The sequence below is a fragment of the Pelobates fuscus genome, chromosome 1 (assembly GCF_036172605.1).
Source record: "Pelobates fuscus isolate aPelFus1 chromosome 1, aPelFus1.pri, whole genome shotgun sequence".
Lineage (NCBI taxonomy): Eukaryota > Metazoa > Chordata > Amphibia > Anura > Pelobatidae > Pelobates > Pelobates fuscus.
The window spans coordinates 308,725,578-308,745,278 of record NC_086317.1 but is presented as its reverse complement, the minus strand read 5'-3'; the positions used below and the strand labels follow the sequence as shown (position 1 = coordinate 308,745,278).

The following is a 19,701-nucleotide window of genomic DNA, read 5'->3' as shown; positions in this document are numbered from 1 at the left end:
ATCAATATAAACAGTAAGATTTGTGGGCATATACTTGTATTAGAAATGTAATTATGTGCCCACAAATCCTTAGTCATAGTGGTTGTAATCTCATATATTACACATTACTTATATATTAATACTAGACAGATATTTAATGAAATTGTATGTGTGCTTGTGCATATGTATTTGTATTATCCATTCCTATACCATTGACTAGATACAATGTAGTATAAATAGCGTCAGCAAAGTAAAGAATAACTTTCTATAAACACACATATTTATGGTATATAGAAAGTACATCTGCTCTATGAATTCACCTGTTTTTCATTCCATGTATACAACCTTGCATTTGCACTGTATTGAGCATTCAGAACTGCAGAAAGGAGCACACTATATCTGCAGAGACATGTTCCTTCATGGACAAGTAATGATGCACACCCACACCTTGTCAGGGAGAGATCTACAAAGCTGAAAGTTTTACTCTCTGATATCTCTCTGGCAATACAATCATGTGCACAGTAACAGCACCCAGAGGCATAACTAGAACTCACAGGGCCCTGGTACAAATAATGCCCTGGGACCCCCCAATGCATTTTGTCCCCCCAGTCACTCCATGCATCTCATTTCTGCCCCCAACCCCTCCATGTGTCCTATTCCCTACCCCCAGTCCCCCGATGTGTACCATTTCCTACCCCTCAGCCTCTCCATGTGTCTCCATTCCCTCTCCCTCCAGCTCCGCTATGTGTATCATTCCCTCCCCCAGCCCCTCCATATGACTAATTTCCCTCCCCAACCCTCCAATAGACTCATTCCCTCTCTCCTCTAGTCCCTTCATGTGTCTCATTCCTCCTCCAGCTCCTCCATGTGTTCCCATTACATCTCCCCCAGTCCCAACGTGTGTTTCCATTCCCTCTCCCTACCCAGCCCCTCCATGTGTCTCCATTCCCACTCATGTAAGTGGGAATGGTAAGTGAGGGGCATGCGCATTAGTGCAGGTCTATGTTCGGGAAAATTTCCCTGAACATAGACAAGCGCAGCAGAGCAGGGAACCCCAAAAATCTATGTTCGAGGAATGTTCCCCAAACATAGATTACATGGATTCCCTGCTCTGGTGCGCTTGTCTATGTTTAGGGAAATTTCCCCAAACGCAGAGATACACACCAGAGCAGGGAATCCCTCTAATCTATGTTCGGGGAAAATTCCCTGAACATAGATCAGCTCTCTAACATGGGGAATCCCTTAAATCCCCATGCTAAAGAGTTGGTAGTAAGTGCGAGCCGTCGCAAAACAGGTAGGCCTCAAAGTGAGGACTGTCACGAACGCACCCTACTCCAAGAGTGTGCGTGATGTAGTTGTGGTGGTGAAAGGGTTAAAGTTCATTATTTGTCTGCACTGGACCGGAAATAATGACAAAATCCCACTTTAACACCACCCACACTTAAACATGATAATATAACTATTACTATTTTAACGCTGCCACCACCAAGACAATTTATAAATGGGGTGCCTTGGTCCCCCAGGTAAATCAACAATAAAACCCACCAAATATTACTTAGTACAATATTCACGGAATTACAAAAATACTAACTAGTCTCTTCAGGTAACGTGATTCTTAACCAGACAAATGCACAACTTAATAAATGAATGTTTATTATGAGCAAAAAATTGTCATAGTGCATATAACAATATATGATAAACAAATTATTTACACCAACAACAGATAAAAACAAAAAGGATAAAATACAGAAGTCCTAATTACTCACTTAGCTTTTCAAAGGGCAACTTCTGTCCAGGGGGTCTCTGGCAAGGAAAGATGGTGACTAACTCAAAATTAGATCTAGGCCCCAAGCAAGTACACTAGCACCCTTCAGGATCACAGGAAATATACCCTGTGAATTACCACGCCTCACGCAGGGGTGGAGCCAAGGCGTACCTATAGAGATACTAAGTGACCACCTCCTTTGTTCCAGAAAACAACAAGCCAAATATAAACTTTTGCTGTTATCTCCTCTACTGTACTTGCCACAGAAATAATAATTGCCTCTATGAATTTGTTGTTGTTTTCCCAGTCCATAGACATGTTGCACGCCCCCTCCCCCCCCCCCCCCCCAATCCAATAGGACGGACATCACAATTCCTACCACACGGTTTAAGTTGTTCAACTCATGTTTAGGTTTAATTAAGAGATTGGGCTTGTCCCATTCCAAATATAATAAAAATGAGGCTTAATTATTAACCTGTGGGTAAGTATTAATGTTTCACTTGGATAAGATACTGGAACACAAGGATCTTCATGAAACTAATCCCATTACCATATCAAAGGATTGAACTATCCTTTACAAGGTACATGCCAAATGGATGAAGAGACATTCAGACTTTTTCCAAATGTAGAACCTCACACCTTGCAGAGCCTTGATTACTTCACATCCATATAGTAAAATCTTTTTCACATTGCTTTGCCATTCACACTACCCTTTCTGTCATCTGACCTCTGTGGGGGTCCCAGCTTCAAAAGATGTAATCCCTTTTGACCTCAACAATACCATCTCTGTAATTTGTGCCATTTACTACACACATTACATTAAAGGATAATATTCCATAGTGTAATAATAAATTATACACCCTTGCCGTGACAAGGACCACCTGTAATAGAATCCTTTGTAGATCAAAATTCTAGGTTTCATTTTGACTGTCAGGAGAGGGAAGGAGCAAGTGCTTTTCGTACACTAGGCATACTAAAGGAATTTTTCCAGGCTGCGTTGTAGTACCCTATACATTATATTGTATAGATGCTTGGAGTAATTGTACTGTTTTGGAACTTGGAGTGACCTATGCAAAATGCATATGCATTACATTTTGATGACATTTTTAAAAGGCTAGAGATAGTTATATCAAGTCCCTTGAGGAAAAAAAAGAGAAAATAAATAACGCACCTTAACTATACAAGAAAGGAAATGGTGTAAAGTTAATCTAGAAAAGAATAGTTAAACAAACACACAGGGCAACATAATAGGAGTTTAAAGAAACACTTCGATCACCATAACCACTACAGTGGTTATAGTGCCAACGCTCCCTCCTACATTGAAGGGAAACTCATTTTCCTGGCACTATAGCTTCCCCCTCTGTCAACCTTCTGTCACTTACTTGCGTCCAGCACCGATGTCAACATCAGTGCTGGCTCAGCTCCGCCCATGCTCCTCCCCTGCCGATGTCCACCAACGGGGAAGACCTAATGTGCATGCACGGCAATGGTCGTGCTCGTATTAGGATCTCCCCATAGGAAACCATTATTCAATGCTTTCCTATGGGGATTCCGGAGACACTGGAAGCATGAGGACGTCCAGCATCGTTTAGGCGATCGAAAGTCGCCTATCCACTTGGAAGTCCGTCTAGTGGCTGTCTGGCAGACAGCCACTGGAGGAGGAATTAACACTAGCAGGCAATTATTGCAGTTTATAAAAACAGCAATAATTACATGCTCAGGGTTAACCATATGGGAGTTTGCACCAAGACCACTTCAATGAGCTGAAGTGGTCTGGGTGCCTACAGTGTCCCTTTAAGCAAGTACAACGTACCTGGGGTCTGCCAGGTGCTTGTTGTCTATTAGCTCTGTTAATCTAAACCCTGTTGTGCAGAAATAGTTCATTTGGTGAGAGTGTTAGCTGAATGCACTAAGCCAAATAGTTCCTCCATTTACTACCGGGCTTAGTTCAATACAGGTGAATTAAGCTTCAGAGGAGGTGAAGGTGGGGGCCCAGTGGATCCCATTTAACTAGTGAAACTGTTCCTAAACATACTATTTGTCTCAATCTCTCACTGAGAGGACAGTGATAAGCTTAGAGCACCAGATGACGCTCTTAGACTATCATTGTCCAGTCAAAAAAACATCTTCCTCATACTGTGGCAACAGTGTCTAGTGGTGGAAGACCTACATCGGAATTAAAACATTACAAAATGGCACTCCTGCCCCCATTACAACTGCAATGATCTGGATCTTTTATTGTACTGGGTGCGTTCCTTTAAAAAAAAAGTTTCCATAAAGAGAAATGTTCTATGCTAATCAACCCATATTTAGCACATTGGTTTAGGATTTATCAAGTTTCCTGATGATAATTAAGCACATCGCAAATTGATACACATGACGATTCAAATATGAAAGGACATTCATAGAACATTAATAATATAAGAATAACAATAAACCACAGTATTGGAAGTCTTTAATAACGCCTTTATGAGGTACTGAATCCTCAAAATACAGATAATATATATATTTTATTATTATTATTATTATTATTATTATTATTATTGGGAGAGAACTGCATATTTTTTTCCATGCATTTGAGAACAATCACTGTAATTCACTATTGAAGCAGTGTTATTCGGGATTCATTGTACACAGCTCTATTTTTATAACTAATTTATGAAGTTTGCAAAGTGCCTGACTTCATTATTAGGTATTATCTCAAATAAAGCCTTTGAATATTCACTTGGGGATTGTGGAATGTTTGTCAGTAAACAAGAGGTTATTGGACTTCAAGAAAATATAATCAGAACATTGGTTGCAATATTCTGAAATGTTTTCCTTACACAATGTTTTCCTATGCATATAGCTACCTGCACCACAGGATTGTCCCAGAATGGCATCTGTCCTCTAAAGCACTTTATTTTTGTTGTTTTTAAGTACATGAAATGTGAAAGAAGATTCTTTATTTCAACTCTGCGTTTCAATTATCTGTTATTAGCAAAACGTAATAACATCAGTTATATTTAACACAAAACATCAAGGTAGGCAATTTTGCATGGGAAATTGTGGGACAAAATATTGCAAATCATATTAATTTCTAACATGCTGGCACTGCTTACTGAAACCCATTCCTTGGGTGCAAAATGAGCTTTCTCTGTAAACAATCTATTTTCTTGACGAAGTTATTTCAATAGTTAGTAGAGAATCTTCTATTCGGATATTATTATGTCTTCCATATTCTTCCACTTTGTTCTTTTCTGACATGATCCATGAGTTTATCAAGTTAGGAACTGTTCCATCAAAATAGAATTTCCATTATTACAAAAGCTGGTTTTCTCAGTTTCATTGCTTTCTGTTTTACTTTTCCTGTGCTGGACTGGCATGTAATATCTGATCTTATTCCAGAACTTAGCTTCATGAAATGCAGTCTTATTAGAGCACTCCTTCCAGCAGACAATGGGCAGAGCATTCAAGGCCTTCTTTACAACATTTGGTATGGTCTCAGGTACTTTAAATGGTTTAAACTTAACCAGAATCAACCTGAGTGCTTCTTCTTCTAAGGAGCACTTGACCGCTGCTTCCAATTCAAACAAACTTGGTCCACTGATGTATTCTTGGGATAGTACAAAAATCACTCTCCTGCTCCTTTTTATCATTTCAACAACATCTTCAATATAAGCTGTAAATTAGTAAAGACAAATATACAAAGGTATTAAGAAATCAACCGTGACTGACAAGGCTGATAGAAATCCTGCTTGCAGACTAGTTGCCTATTGATACATAGCAGCTATACGTAGAAGATTAACTCACCCACTAGGTGGGACTCTATTAACATTCTATCAAGCTCCCCTTTTTATTATTGTAGCAACTACTGCATTTTTCATGCACTGAGTTTGACTCCTCACCAAGTTGTCAGATTGGTTAATTTTGAAAATAAAATTTGAACTAGAATTGAAGTATATATGCAGCACTAGCCACACCTTCCCTGGCCGTGACTGATACAGCCTGCAAGAAAACCAATGGTTTAATTTTCAATCACATGCTACCTCACTTTAAAAGTGTTTATCTCCTGCTCTGTAATTTGAACTTTAATTACATGCAGGAGACTCCTGCAGGATCTAGCAAGCTATTAACAGAGCAGGAAATTCTAAATTAAACAGAATTTACAATAAAGGAAGAGTAAACATCAGACGACTCTTTACAGCGGCATGATCTATATACCAAACTGCTTTGTTATGCTAAAGTTGTTTTGGTGACTATATTTTTCCCTTTAAGTAATTTTAAAACAACAAAAACATGAACCATGCATCACCTCCTCCTGGAAGAATGTCTCTTTCTAGGATACAAAGCTTATATTGATATTTGTCCTCCAGTATACTTGGCAGCAACTGTGTTGCAAATCTTTCTTCATTATAACTGTTCATGGAATCCTCCACATCAGTCTCCCAGTTGTGCTTTGCATAGGATATAAAAGCATCAAAATCCTTATGATCTAAAGAAACAAAAACATTATAAGTGTGTTCACAAGTTTGCGTGTCTGATTAACCGATTGAAAGCATATATCCGATAACTCTAAACAAATATACATAAGAATGCATTAAATAGATAAATGGAATTGCATTATGTTATTTCTCCAGTGATTGTTAGTTTTAATAATGACATTTAACTTGTTCCACTTTTCTTAAGTTGATTAAATAAAATTGGATAAGAAGGCTGAAATGATCATCTGGGGTTGCTGTATCTCTTGTGCAGAGAGAACTTGGCATTTTGGTTCTGGATTGCATTTACGGGTGGGATCAGTCTGATATGCTTCAGATTATGTTCTCTCTGCAATGGCACAAGTGAGGAAAAACTATTTTAAATACTGAGCTGGGATTTATCAAAGGGCAAGCTACTGAGTTTCTCTAAACTTTTGTCCATTCTCAGAGTTTTTAGATTCTTTATTTTTGTTTAAATGCATTAACATGGCTCTCCAAGTTAAAAGTGTAATCCAGATGTGGACCCCATGTTCACTGTGCCTAAAGGGGTATCAGCTACACCTCACTGACAAGGCCCCAAAAAAGCCAAAACGCCTATCGATGTTGCTGTATCTCTCATGCGGAGAGAGCTTGCTGGCATTTCGGTTCTGGATTTCCCTTACAGGTGGGACCAGTCTGATATGCTTCAGAATATTCTCTCTGTAAGGACACAAGTGAGCAAAAACTATTTTGGAACCTGAGCAGGGATTTACCAAAGGGCAAGCTACTGACTACCTCAAAGTTTGTGTCCATTCTCAGAGTTCTCATATTCTTTGTTAAAATTGGATAAGAACCTGGTTTTCTAGTCACTATAATATTTTATGGGGTTATTTTACCTATTCACGTGATTATTGGCTGTTGCCTTTTGTGTATTTTCTAACTATATATTATTTTCCAGTGCACATGACAACAACTGACTAGCCATAAAACTGTCATTTAAAAAAGAAAATCTACTTCTAAACTACTCAAAGGTCATGATGAAGTGTATAGGTAGACCTTACTTGTGCTTTATGTAGTATCTCATTGTTAAATTGCATTGCTTCCATTAACATAATAAGAGCTACCATTCATAAATATTAAGTCATTTAAAACAACCTTGTTTCATTGGATGCTCATGTATGTATATTTAGAATACAACAGAAGGAACTTATCTCAGTCTGAAAGTACCTTTATGTTCAAATCAAAATATTGGAATTCTTCCATAGTTAGATTTAAAGGGACACTCCGAGAACCATTACAACTTTAATGTACTTGAAAGGTTTTAGCCTCATTAATATGCTGCCTTTTGGTTTATACAAATCTTTATAGTTTTTGCACAAATATATATATATATATATATATATATATATATATTTTTTTTTTTTTTTTTTGCAGAATACTGCACCATAAGCCTTTTATTGTGGTCACTCCCCCTCATACCAGCAATACTTTCATATCAGTGTATTTACATGGATCATTTATTTGACGAATGACTGTAGCAAAATGTTTTTCCATTTTATTTTTATATATAAAATGATAATATGCAAATAATGTATAAAATATATTTACTGGTACACTATATTTTAGGTTTTCAAAACAAAAATCAGTTTAATATTTAAACAAAATTCTCAAATTGCACTAATTTAAACAGTATCATTTACAAATCACTTCCTATATAGAGCCACATTCATTGAATGTAACATTTCCATTTCTATCCTTTATATTTAAAGTGGCATGGAATAAAGAATAGGAGATTAAAAAAATGGACTTAGTAGAAAAATAAACAAAAAAGAAGAGGATAGCCAACGAGGGTAAAAAAGAGTGAGTTGCAAAGAATGCTTCTCATAGTCACTTATGAATGCAATATGCAGAATTTACCTCTTCAATGTTACAGATCACATTCAAAAAAATAAATATAGGATCATTCAATACCATGCTTGAATGGCAGGAAGGAGCTGCACAGAGCTGCACTAGCACTTGTTTTAGATTGGCCTTGCAAGCAAGAAGAAAACCTTCACATTCATCTGCCCTCTCTGATAAGGAGCTCAAGCAACACGCAAATAGTGGACGTTCTATGGGCATATGACATTCTATTCTCTGCATTCTACTTGGAACTCCCTATTGGACAGATCAGAAGAACCTGATGAACCTCTACCTCAGTTCTACAAGATCGTGCTACAATATTTTTGTTGTCCTTTAATATTAAAGAAGCAAATAAACTACTCAATTGAAAGTTATGAATAATTAAAATAAGTTGACACAGAATACTTATCATTTTTAAACAATATTTTAATTTGATATAACGTTACTTTATTATGTGTAATATTAATATTTCCACAGATTTGATTCAAATTTCAGTTGTCTTTCACTTTTTAAAAAGAATCTCAAAACAATGAAAGGTTAAATAAAACAAAACAGGTTTGCATACACTTTTTTTTTTACAAACTATATCTCTCATGATAGATGATAAAACTTACCCCCAATAGTCTCATCCTTTGACAAATAGTTCCTGTAAACTAGCACAATTTCAATCCAGTAAAAATAAATCATTCCACTCCCTGCTAGAGAAAACACTAGCACTGCCACAGAAACAGATAGCACATACACTAGAAATACAATGTCTGTTGAAAACAAAAATGTGAAACAAACATTACAATTAAAATTCCAATTTTTTATATAGTGCCAACATATTCCACAGTTTGCAAAATAGTTAAAACAAGACAAACAAAACACATTTGACATACAGGAACAGTAGGTGAAGAGAGCCCTGAGCAAACAAGCTTGCAATTTAAAAGGATGAGGAACAAATACACAGAGGGAAGTGAGAGTATCAAATTATTTGGATATATCTGAAAGAATGGGAGAGGCAATTGGAAATATGTACAGAGGTTGGAAGGCAGCAGAGGTAAGTTATCAGTGATGAAAGGTTAAGGGTTAAGCAGATAAAAAAAAAAAAACCCTTTTTAAGATTTTTTTTGAAGAACTGTAGAGGCAGAGTGAATCAAAAGTGGCATGGGAGGACATTCCATAAGTAAGGAGAGCCCTGGACAGATACTGCCTCAGATGAAGGAAAGACAAGGAGTTGTAGAGGTTGAGTTTGGGGAATCATAAAGTTATCCAGTCAAAGACCGAGAAAAGGCAGTCGGTGACATGATCCAGCAGATGGGGAGAAAGATCAGGTGATATTGAAAGCGATAGAATGATATCAGGTCAACAAGAGAAGCAGTGTAAATAAGTAAAAAATGGAACCAGTACAGGGCTTTGAGAAATGCCAACTGAGAGACGTACAGAAGAAAAGGAGTAACCAGATAGTGTTGTCGCGAACCCGAAATTTTCAATGACTTCAATGGGCAGGCGAATTTTAAAACCAGCAGGGACTCTTTCTGGCCACAAAAGTGATGGAAAAGTTGTTTCAAGGGGACTAACACCTGGACTGTGGCATGCCGGAGGGGGATCCATGGCAAAACTCCCATGGAAAATTGCACAGTTGATGCAGAGTCTGCTTTTAATCCATAAAGGGCAGAAATCACCTAACATTGACACCTGTCCTCAAAGCCCTGCCCTGATACACACTGACACAGAGCAGAATAGAGACTGTTACCCCTACATAGGGTCACTTGGCAGATATGGCGGGGTCGTGGGAGGGGGAGGATGACTTTCACCTCTTCCCCTGTTACATTCCCGTTGTGCTGTGACATCACCCTTATACGCTGTGTAAAGCATACTATTTAATTTGATCAGCATGGCCACTTGAGTTTTTATAGTTTTCACGCTGCTTGGAGTTTATATATGGTTCACAAAAATCAAACAAACGATAAAGTAAACATGTAAGGATTCAGAATATTCTTTCAAACCCTTACACATTGTGTGTACGTATTTTTTGTCTTAAGTTTGTGGCTTTAAAGAGGTTTACGTTGTTTCTATGATGTGCATAACATGTTCTTGTAAATGTTTGTTAAATTTTTCCTGGAATTGTAATTTTTGAATCTGAATAAAGATAGTCAAATCCCTGATACACACTGACACAGAGCAGAATAGGGACTGTTCCCCCTACATAGGGTCACTTGGCAGATATGGATTGACACCTATCCTAATGATCCCTGATACACACTGACACAGAGCAGAATAGAGACTGTTCCCCCTACATAGGGTCACTTGGCAGATATGGATTGACACCTGTCCTCAAAACCCCTGATACACACTGACACAGAGCAGAATAGGGACTGTTCCTCCTACATAGGGTCACTTGGCAGATATGGATTGACACCTGTCCTCAAAACCCCTGATACACACTGACACAGAGCAGAATAGAGACTGTTCACTCTCCACAGAGACCATGATACACACTGACACAGAGCAGAATAGAGACTGTTCCCTGTCCACAGAGTCCATGATACACACTGACACAGAGCAGAATAGAGACTGTTCCCCGTCCACAGAGACCATGATACACACTGACACAGAGCAGAATAGAGACTGTTCCCCGTCCACAGAGACCATGATACACACTGACACAGAGCAGAATAGAGACTGTTCCCTGTCCACAGAGTCCATGATTGACACTGTTGCACATAGAAGGCTTATCAATAAACTGCAATCTTTGAGTTTGGATTCCAATATTGTTGAATGGGTAAGGCAGTGGCTGAGTGACAGGCAACAGAGGGTTGTAGTCAATGGAGTATATTCGAAGCTTGGGCTTGTCACCAGTGGGGTACCTCAGGGATCTGTACTTGGACCCATTCTCTTTAATATTTTTATTAGTGATCTTGCAGAAGGTCTTGATGGTAAGGTGTGTCTTTTTGCGGATGATACTAAGATATGTAACAGGGTTGATGTTCCAGGAGGGATAAGCCAAATGGCAAATGATTTAGGTAAACTAGAAAAATGGTCAGAGTTGTGGCAACTGACATTTAATGTGGATAAGTGCAAGATAATGCATCTTGGACGTAAAAACCCAAGGGCAGAGTACAGAATATTTGATAGAGTCCTAACCTCAACATCTGAGGAAAGGGATTTAGGGGTGATTATTTCTGAGGACTTAAAGGTAGGCAGACAATGTAATAGAGCAGCAGGAAATGCTAGCAGAATGCTTGGTTGTATAGGGAGAGGTATTAGCAGTAGAAAGAGGGAAGTGCTCATGCCATTGTACAGAACACTGGTGAGACCTCACTTGGAGTACTGTACACAGTACTGGAGACCATATCTTCAGAAGGATATTGATACCTTAGAGAGAGTTCAAAGAAGGGCTACTAAATTGGTTCATGGATTGCAGGATAAAACTTACCAGGAAAGGTTAAAGGATCTTAACATGTATAGCTTGGTGGAAAGACGAGACAGGGGGGATATGATAGAAACATTTAAATACATAAAGGGAATCAACACAGTAAAAGAGGAGACTATATTTAAAAGAAGAAAAACTACCACAACCAGAGGACATAGTCTAAAATTAGAAGGACAAAGGTTTAAAAATAATATCAGGAAGTATTACTTTACTGAGAGGGTAGTGGATGCATGGAATAGCCTTCCAGCTGAAGTGGTAGAGGTTAACACAGTAAAGGAGTTTAAGCATGCGTGGGATAGGCATAAGGCTATCCTAACTATAAGATAATGCCAGGGACTAATGAAAGTATTTAGAAAACTGGGCAGACTAGATGGGCCGAATGGTTCTTATCTGCCGTCACATTCTATGTTTCTATGTTTCTATGTTTCTATGATACACACTGACACAGAGCAGAATAGAGACTGTTCCCCGTCCACAGAGACCATGATACACACTGACACAGAGCAGAATAGAGACTGTTCCCCGTCCACAGAGACCATGATACACACTGACACAGAGCAGAATAGGGACTGTTACCCCTACATAGGGTCACTTGTCAGGTATGGATTGACACCTGTCCTCAAAGCCCATGATACACACTGGGGGGAGCTACTGTCCTCCCCAACCCCTGCGCGGTGGGTGGGGGCCATAAATCACAATGGGGGGACCTACTGTCCTCCCCCCCTTGGCCCCCACCCCTGCGTGGTGGGTGGGGGCCATAAATCACAATGGGGGGGCCTACTTTCCTCCCCCCGGCCCCCATCCCTGCGCCGTGGGTGGGGGGCATAAATCACAATGGGACGGACCTACTGATAGGAGTGGAGTATTGTTCATATCAGTTTAATACCTTCCGCGTCTCCTATCAGTGGACGTGTATATGGCAGCCATTTTAGGAACCGCACACCTGGGACCCGAGCAAGGTCACCTCGTTCAAGCTGCTCTGGTTCCTTGATGAGCCAGCTGCCCGTGAGTTAACATGTCCCGTGGAGAAGCACTCTGTCCTGTAAAGCCTCACCACCACAAAAAAATTAAATAAATAACAGCAATCGGAGTGGTGAGTTTAGTAAATGTTCATATCAGTTGAATACCTTCCGCGTCTCCTATCAGTGGACGTGTATATGGCAGCCATTTTAGGAACCGCACACCTGGGACCCGAGCAAGGTCACCTCTTTCAACAGGCGACATGATTTGGCCCTGTAAAACTATCCTGGATATTCTCTACAATTTCTATGGATATGGCATTGATTTATGTAACAGGGAGATGGAAGAAGATGCTTTGAAATTTGGGGCACTGCGCGGGCAAGCTAATGTGCCACCAGATAGGAGTGGTGAGTTTAGTATTGTTCATATCAGTTTAATACCTTCCGCGTCTCCTATCAGTGGACGTGTAAATGGCAGAGATTTTTAATTGTTGAATCACCTCATCTTTTTAGGCCAAGGTGGGAAGATGCTTAGACCACTGGTATATTGGTGCCATCTTGGAGGATTTTTTTTTGGTTTGGTTTTTGAAGCCGCAGTGCTGCACCAGTGGGCCTAAAAATTAGGCATGTACACATGCCTGAAAAATTTGGTATTGTTGCAGCCGCTGCTGTAGCAGCGGCCAGAAAAATTGATGTTTGTTTCACAGGCAGAAAGTGCCCTAAAACATGGCGGCTTGAACCCTAGTTGGTGGCGGATAAGTCACGCAAGTCAAACGTCATTCAGAGCTAAAATACAGCAGCGTGTGGACCATTTTTAGCCCAAGGCAGCTCATCTCATCAGGCCTTTTTTAATCGAATGTATCGCCCAGTGTCAGTCCCTTCGGGATCCATCCCTCATTCATCTTAATAAAGGTGAGGTAATCTAGACTTTTTTGACCTAGGCGACTTCTCTTCTCAGTGACAATACCTCCTGCTGCACTGAAGGTCCTTTCTGACAGGACACTTGAAGCGGGTCAGGCCAGAAGTTCTATCGCAAATTGGGATAGCTCAGGCCACAGGTCAAGCCTGCACACCCAGTAGTGTTCATCGCTCCTCAGAGTGTTGATATCTGCAGTTAAGGCGAGGTAGTCTGCTACCTGTCGGTCGAGTCGCTCTCTGAGGGTGGATCCCGAAGGGCTGTGGCGATGCATAGGACTTAAAAAGGTCTGCATGTCCTCCATCAACAACACGTCTTTAAAGCGTCCTGTCCTTGCCGGCGTGGTCGTGGGAGGAGGAGGATGACTTCCACCTCTCACCCTGTTAGATTCCCGTTGTGCTGTGACATCACCCTTATACGCTGTGTATAGCATACTTTTTAATTTATTTTGCAAATGCTGCATCCTTTCCGACTTGTTGTAATTCGGTAACATTTCTGCCACTTTCTGCTTAAACCGGGGGTCTAGTAGCGTGGACACCCAGTACAGGTCGTTCTCCTTCAGCCTTTTTATACGAGGGTCCCTCAACAGGCAGGACAGCATGAAAGACCCCATTTGGAGGTTGGATGTCGAGCTACTCATTTCCCGTTCCTCCTCCTCACTGATGTCATTGAAGGTATGTTCTTCCCCCCAGCCACGTACAACACCACGGGTACCAGATAGGTGACAACGAGCACCCTGGGATGCCTGTTGTGTTTGGTCTTGCTCCTCCTCCTCCTCCTCAAAGCTACAATCCTCCTCTGACTCCTCTTCCTCACAATCCTCTTCCAGCGTTGCCGCAGGTCCAGCAAGCGATGCTGATAAGGCTGTTTCTGGTGGTGATGGTGACCACAACTCTTCCTCTTCCTCTTCACGCTCATCTACAGCCTGATCCAGCACTCTTCGCAGGGCACGCTCCATGAAGAAAACAAATGGTATGATGTCGCTGATGGTGCCTTCGTTGCGACTGACTAGGTTTGTCACCTCCTCAAAAGGACGCATGAGCCTACAGGCATTGCGCATGAGCGTCCAGTAACGTGGCAAAAAAATTCCCAGCTCCCCAGAGGCTGTCCTAGCACCCCGGTCATACAAATATTCATTAACAGCTTTTTCTTGTTGGAGCAGGCGGTCGAACATTAGGAGTGTTGAATTCCAACGTGTAGGGCTGTCGCAAATCAAGAGCCTCACTGGCATGTTGTTTCGCCGCTGGATATCGGCAAAGTGAGCCATGGCCGTGTAGGAACGCCTGAAATGGCCACACACCTTCCTGGCCTGCTTCAGGACATCCTGTAAGCCTGTGTACTTATGCACAAAGCGTTGTACGATCAGATTACACACATGTGCCATACACGGCACATGTGTCAACTTGCCCAACTTCAATGCCGCTATGAAATTTTTTCCGTTGTCACACACCACTTTGCCGATATCCAGTTGCTGCGGAGTCAGCCACTTTTCCACCTGTGCGTTCAGGGCGGACAGGAGTGCTTGTCCGGTGTGACTCTCTGCTTTCAAGCAAGTCAAACCCAAGACGGCGTGACACTGCCGTATCCGGGATGTGGAATAGTACCTGGGGAGCTGGGGGGGTGCCGTTGATGTGGAGCAAGAAGCAGCGGCACAAGAGGACTCAGCCGAGGAGGTTATGGAAGAGGATGGAGTAGGAGGAGTAGAGGAGGTGGCAGCAGGACTGCCTGCAATTCGTGGCTGTGTCACCAACTCCTCTGCAATGCCACGCATTCCTTGCTTGTCAGCCGTCAGCAGGTTTACCCAATGCGCAGTGTAGGTGATATACCTGCCCTGACCATGCTTTGCAGACCAGGTATCAGTGGTCAGATGGACCCTTGCCCCAACACTGTGTGCCAGACATGCCATGACTTCCTTTTGCACAATCGAGTACAAGTTGGGGATTGCCTTTTGTGAAAAGAAATTCCGGCCGGGTACCTTCCACTGCGGTGTCCCAATAGCTACAAATTTTTTGAACGCCTCAGACTCAACCAGATTGTATGGTAAAAGCTGGCGGGCTAATAGTTCGGACAAGCCAGCTGTCAGACGCTGGGCAAGGGGGTGACTTGGTGACATTGGCTTCTTACGCTCAAACATGTCCTTGACAGACACATGACTATGGGCAGATGAGCGGGAACTGCTCAAGGCGGGAGACGGAGTGGCGGATGGTTGAGAGGGGGCATGAAGGACAGCAGTGGTTGACGTGGCTGAAGATGCTAGACCAGGAGGAGGATGGCGTGCTGCTTGTACTCATGTGTTGATCCCATAGGCGTTTGTGATGTGAGATCATGTGCCTACGCAATGCAGTTGTACCTAGGTGGGTGGTGGACCTCCCACGACTCAGTTTCCTTTGGCACAGGTTGCAAATGGCATCGCTGTTGTCCGAGGAAGACACACAAAAAAAATGCCACACTGCTGAGCTCTGCAATGACGGCATTCTGGTGGTGGACACAGCATGCGTTGATTGGCGTGCTGTCGGGCTGACCCCGGGTGCCAATGCATGCTGTCTTACTGTGCCACTAGCTCCTTGCGACGACCCCCCCCCTGCTTCCAACTCGTCTCCTCCTCCTCTCTGTCTCCCCATCTGAACTTTCGCCCTGTTCTTCTTCTTGCCGAGCGGGCACCCATGTGACATCCATGGACGCATCGTCATCATCAACCGCTTCGCTTGTATCTGACAACTCAGAAAAGGAAGCAGCAGCGGGTACAACATCATCATCATCACACCGTACCTCCATGTGTTTAATGCTGCCTGCCTGAGACATATCCCTGTTATCTACATCCTCTAGCAATAATGGTTGTGCATCACTCATTTCTTCAAATGGGTGTGTGAATAACTCCTCTGACATACCAAGTAAAGCAGCTGTGGTGCTAGTTTTGGTGGTGGCGGCAGGCGGGTGAGTGGTATCTTGAGAGGTGCCTGAAGCTAAGCTAGAGGAGGATGGTGCGTCAAGGTTCCATGCGGAGGCTGTACAAGTGTCAGGATCGGGACAGGGATCCAACACGCAGAGTACAAAGAGTAGCAGATACGTATACCGGACCTTAGAATGGCCGGACTTAACGTAAAACTACGTACAGAATGGTCAGGGGCAAGCCGAGGTCGAGGGAACGAAAAGACAGGTAAGCGAGAGACAAGCCGGGTCAAGGATAACAGAGAAGACAGGTAAGTAATAACAAAGCCGGGTCAGAACCAAAAGACAAGAGAATACAAGAGCACTGTGTGACTAGGCTGGCTAGAACCACGACAGGGCAATGAGCAAATGCTGAGAGCTCCCTTAAATACCCTGGTTCTAGAGACTAATCACGCCTCCGCCGAGACCTGATTCGTGTCCGGGATTTGACTGACAGGTCGGGCTAGAATAGCATCATGACGTCGACTATTGAGCGTCACGTTACAAAAAGGCATAGTTCTCTCGCGGCCGGCGTTTACATGCGCGAGGGAACCGCAAGGAACGGGAGAATCATGCCGTCTGGATGGAAAAACGTCTAAGTCTCTACCCGTCTCAGGGGTAGAGACTACAGGTACCCTGACAGTACCCCCCTCTCAGAAACGCCCACCGGGCGGAAGGAACCGGGACGAGATGGAAAGCGGGAATGAAAAGCCCTGCGAAGACGAGGAGCATGGACATCCTCCTGTGGTACCCAGGTCCTCTCTTCTGGACCATATCCCTTCCAGTCAACCAGGTATTGAATTTTCCCCCGGGAGATTCGAGAATCGATGATGGAGTTGATTTCGTATTCCTCATGGCCCTCAACCTGAACAGAGTGAGGAGAGGAGGCCTTGGAGGAGAATCTGTTACAGATCAGGGGTTTTAGCAAGGAAACATGAAAGGAATTAGGAATACGTAAGGCAGAGGGGAGCGCTAGGCGATACGCAACAGGATTAATTCGATTCAGGATCCTATAGGGTCCAATGTAGCGAGGAGCGAATTTCATAGACGGTACTTTCAAACGAATGTTTCTAGTACTCAACCATACCCTATCACCAGGGACAAAACTAGGAGCCGGCCTTCTGCGTTTGTCAGCGTGTTTTTTATACAGTATAGGGGTAGAGACTACAGGTACCCTGACAACAAGATTGGGTGTCCTGTGTTAGCCAGTCAACTATGTCCTCAGAACTTTTCAAGTTCAGGGTTCGTGGCTTCTGAAAACTGGGCATTATTCTAGGGCAAAAGGGAATCACAGCACCACGAGCACGACGGCCCATGCGGGGTGGCCTGCCTCTGCCTGTCATTTTTTTTGGGATTAGTGGTACTATGCGTGCAAGCTACTGTGAGACCAGATATGATTGGCAATGTGAACTGTAACAGTTCTGCAGAGCACACACTGTAGGCCTGACACACCCGCTTGAAGACAAGTAACTGCTATTCAATCTATAACAGTGAAAAACAAATTTTCTTTGTAAAAGCACGCTATAGAGACACCAGATATGATTGGCAATGTGCACTTGAACAGTTCTGCAGAGCACACACTGTAGGCCTGACACACCCGCTTGAAGACAAGTAACTGCTATTCAATCTATAACAGTGAAAAAAAAAATTTGGTTTTAAAAGCACGCTATAGAGACACCAGATATGATTGGCAACTGTCAAAGCACGCTGGCACAGGTCTGCAGAGCACACGCTGAAGGAAGGACTGACAGAGCCGCTTGAAGGACACTGATTGGCTGCTATTAGCTTACACTAGAAACCTTTTTTCTTTGTAAAAGCACGCTATAGAGACACCAGATATGATTGGCAATGTGCACTTGAACAGTTCTGCAGAGCACACACTGTAGGCCTGACACACCCGCTTGAAGACAAGTAACTGCTATTCAATCTATAACAGTGAAAAAAAAATTTTGGTTTTAAAAGCACGCTATAGAGACACCAGATATGATTGGCAATGTGCACTGGAACAGTTCTGGAGAGCACACGCTGAAGGAAGGACTGACAGAGCCGCTTGAAGGACACTGACTGGCTGCTATTAGCTTACACTAGAAACCTTTTTTCTTTGTAAAAGCACGCTATAGAGACACCAGATATGATTGGCAACTGTCAAAGCACGCTGGCACAGGTCTGCAGAGCACACGCTGAAGGAAGGACTGACAGAGCCGCTTGAAGGACACTGACTGGCTGCTATTAGCTTACACTAGAAACCTTTTTTCTTTGTAAAAGCACGCTATAGAGACACCAGATATGATTGGCAACTGTCAAAGCACGCTGGCACAGGTCTGCAGAGCACACGCTGAAGGAAGGCCTGACAGAGCCGCTTGAAGGACACTGACTGGCTGCTATTAGCTTACACTGGAAACTTTTTTTCTTTGTAAAAGCACGCTATAGAGACACCAGATATGAGTGGCAACTGTCAAAGTACGCTGGCAGGGTTGTGCAGGGCACACGCTGAAGGAAGGCCTTGCAAATGGGCAAGGCATCCAACATGACACAGAAGCTGGCAGGCAGGCAACTGCTCTTCTATTACAGTGAAAAATAATTATTTATTTTAAATGTAAAGCTTAACCTATTGTTAAAACAGATATGAGTGGTGGCACTGACTGTGCAAATGGGCAAGGCATCCAACCTGACACAGAAGCTGGCAGGCAGGCAACTGCTCATCTATTACAGTGAAAAAAAATATTTCTTTTAAATGTAAAGCTTAACCTATTGTTAAAACAGATATGAGTGGTGGCACTGGCTGTGCAAATGGGCAAGGCATCCAACCTGACACAGAAGCTGGCAGGCAGGCAACTGCTCTTCTATTACAGTGAAAAAATATTATTTCTTTTAAATGTAAAGCTTAACCTATTGTTAAAACAGATATGAGTGGTGGCACTGACTGTGCAAATGGGCAAGGCATCCAACCTGACACAGAAGCTGGCAGGCAGGCAACTGCTCTTCTATTACAGTGAAAAAAAATTATTTCTTTTAAATGTAAAGCTTAACCTATTGTAAAAACAGATATGAGTGGTGGCACTGGGCAAGTAGGCACAGTATCCAATGTGAACCTCACACAGAAGCTGGCAGGCAGGCACCTGCAATTACATTACACAGGAAAAAAAAAAGCAGCCTGATGTTATAGCCCTAAAAAGGGCTTTTTGGGGTGCTGTCCTTACAGCAGAGATCAGATGAGTCCTTCAGGATTGTAGTGGACACTGAATACCCTAGCCTAGCTATCAATTTCCCTATCTAATCAGCAGCAGCTAAACTTTCCCTCCTCTCACTAAGCATGCAGCTTCAGAATGAATCGAAAATGGATGCTGGGAGGGAGGTTGGAGGGTGTGGAAGGGAGGGAGTGCTGCTGATTGGCT

The 19,701-nt window shown here is 42.5% G+C and overlaps 1 protein-coding gene across 1 annotated transcript in view; it reads right to left on the bottom strand.

Moving 5' to 3' along the window:
* Positions 1–4,310: 4,310 nt before the first annotated feature.
* The window catches only part of IL18RAP (interleukin 18 receptor accessory protein), a 52,293-nt gene continuing 36,902 nt past the window's right edge, over positions 4,311–19,701 (bottom strand). The window contains exons 8-10 of the mRNA XM_063458489.1: positions 8,700–8,843; positions 6,039–6,218; positions 4,311–5,405 (exon numbers count right to left, since the gene is read on the bottom strand). Of these exons, the coding sequence (XP_063314559.1) occupies positions 5,005–5,405; positions 6,039–6,218; positions 8,700–8,843 (725 nt within the window). The 3' untranslated portion in view covers positions 4,311–5,004. The remainder of the gene's footprint in view (positions 5,406–6,038; positions 6,219–8,699; positions 8,844–19,701) is intronic.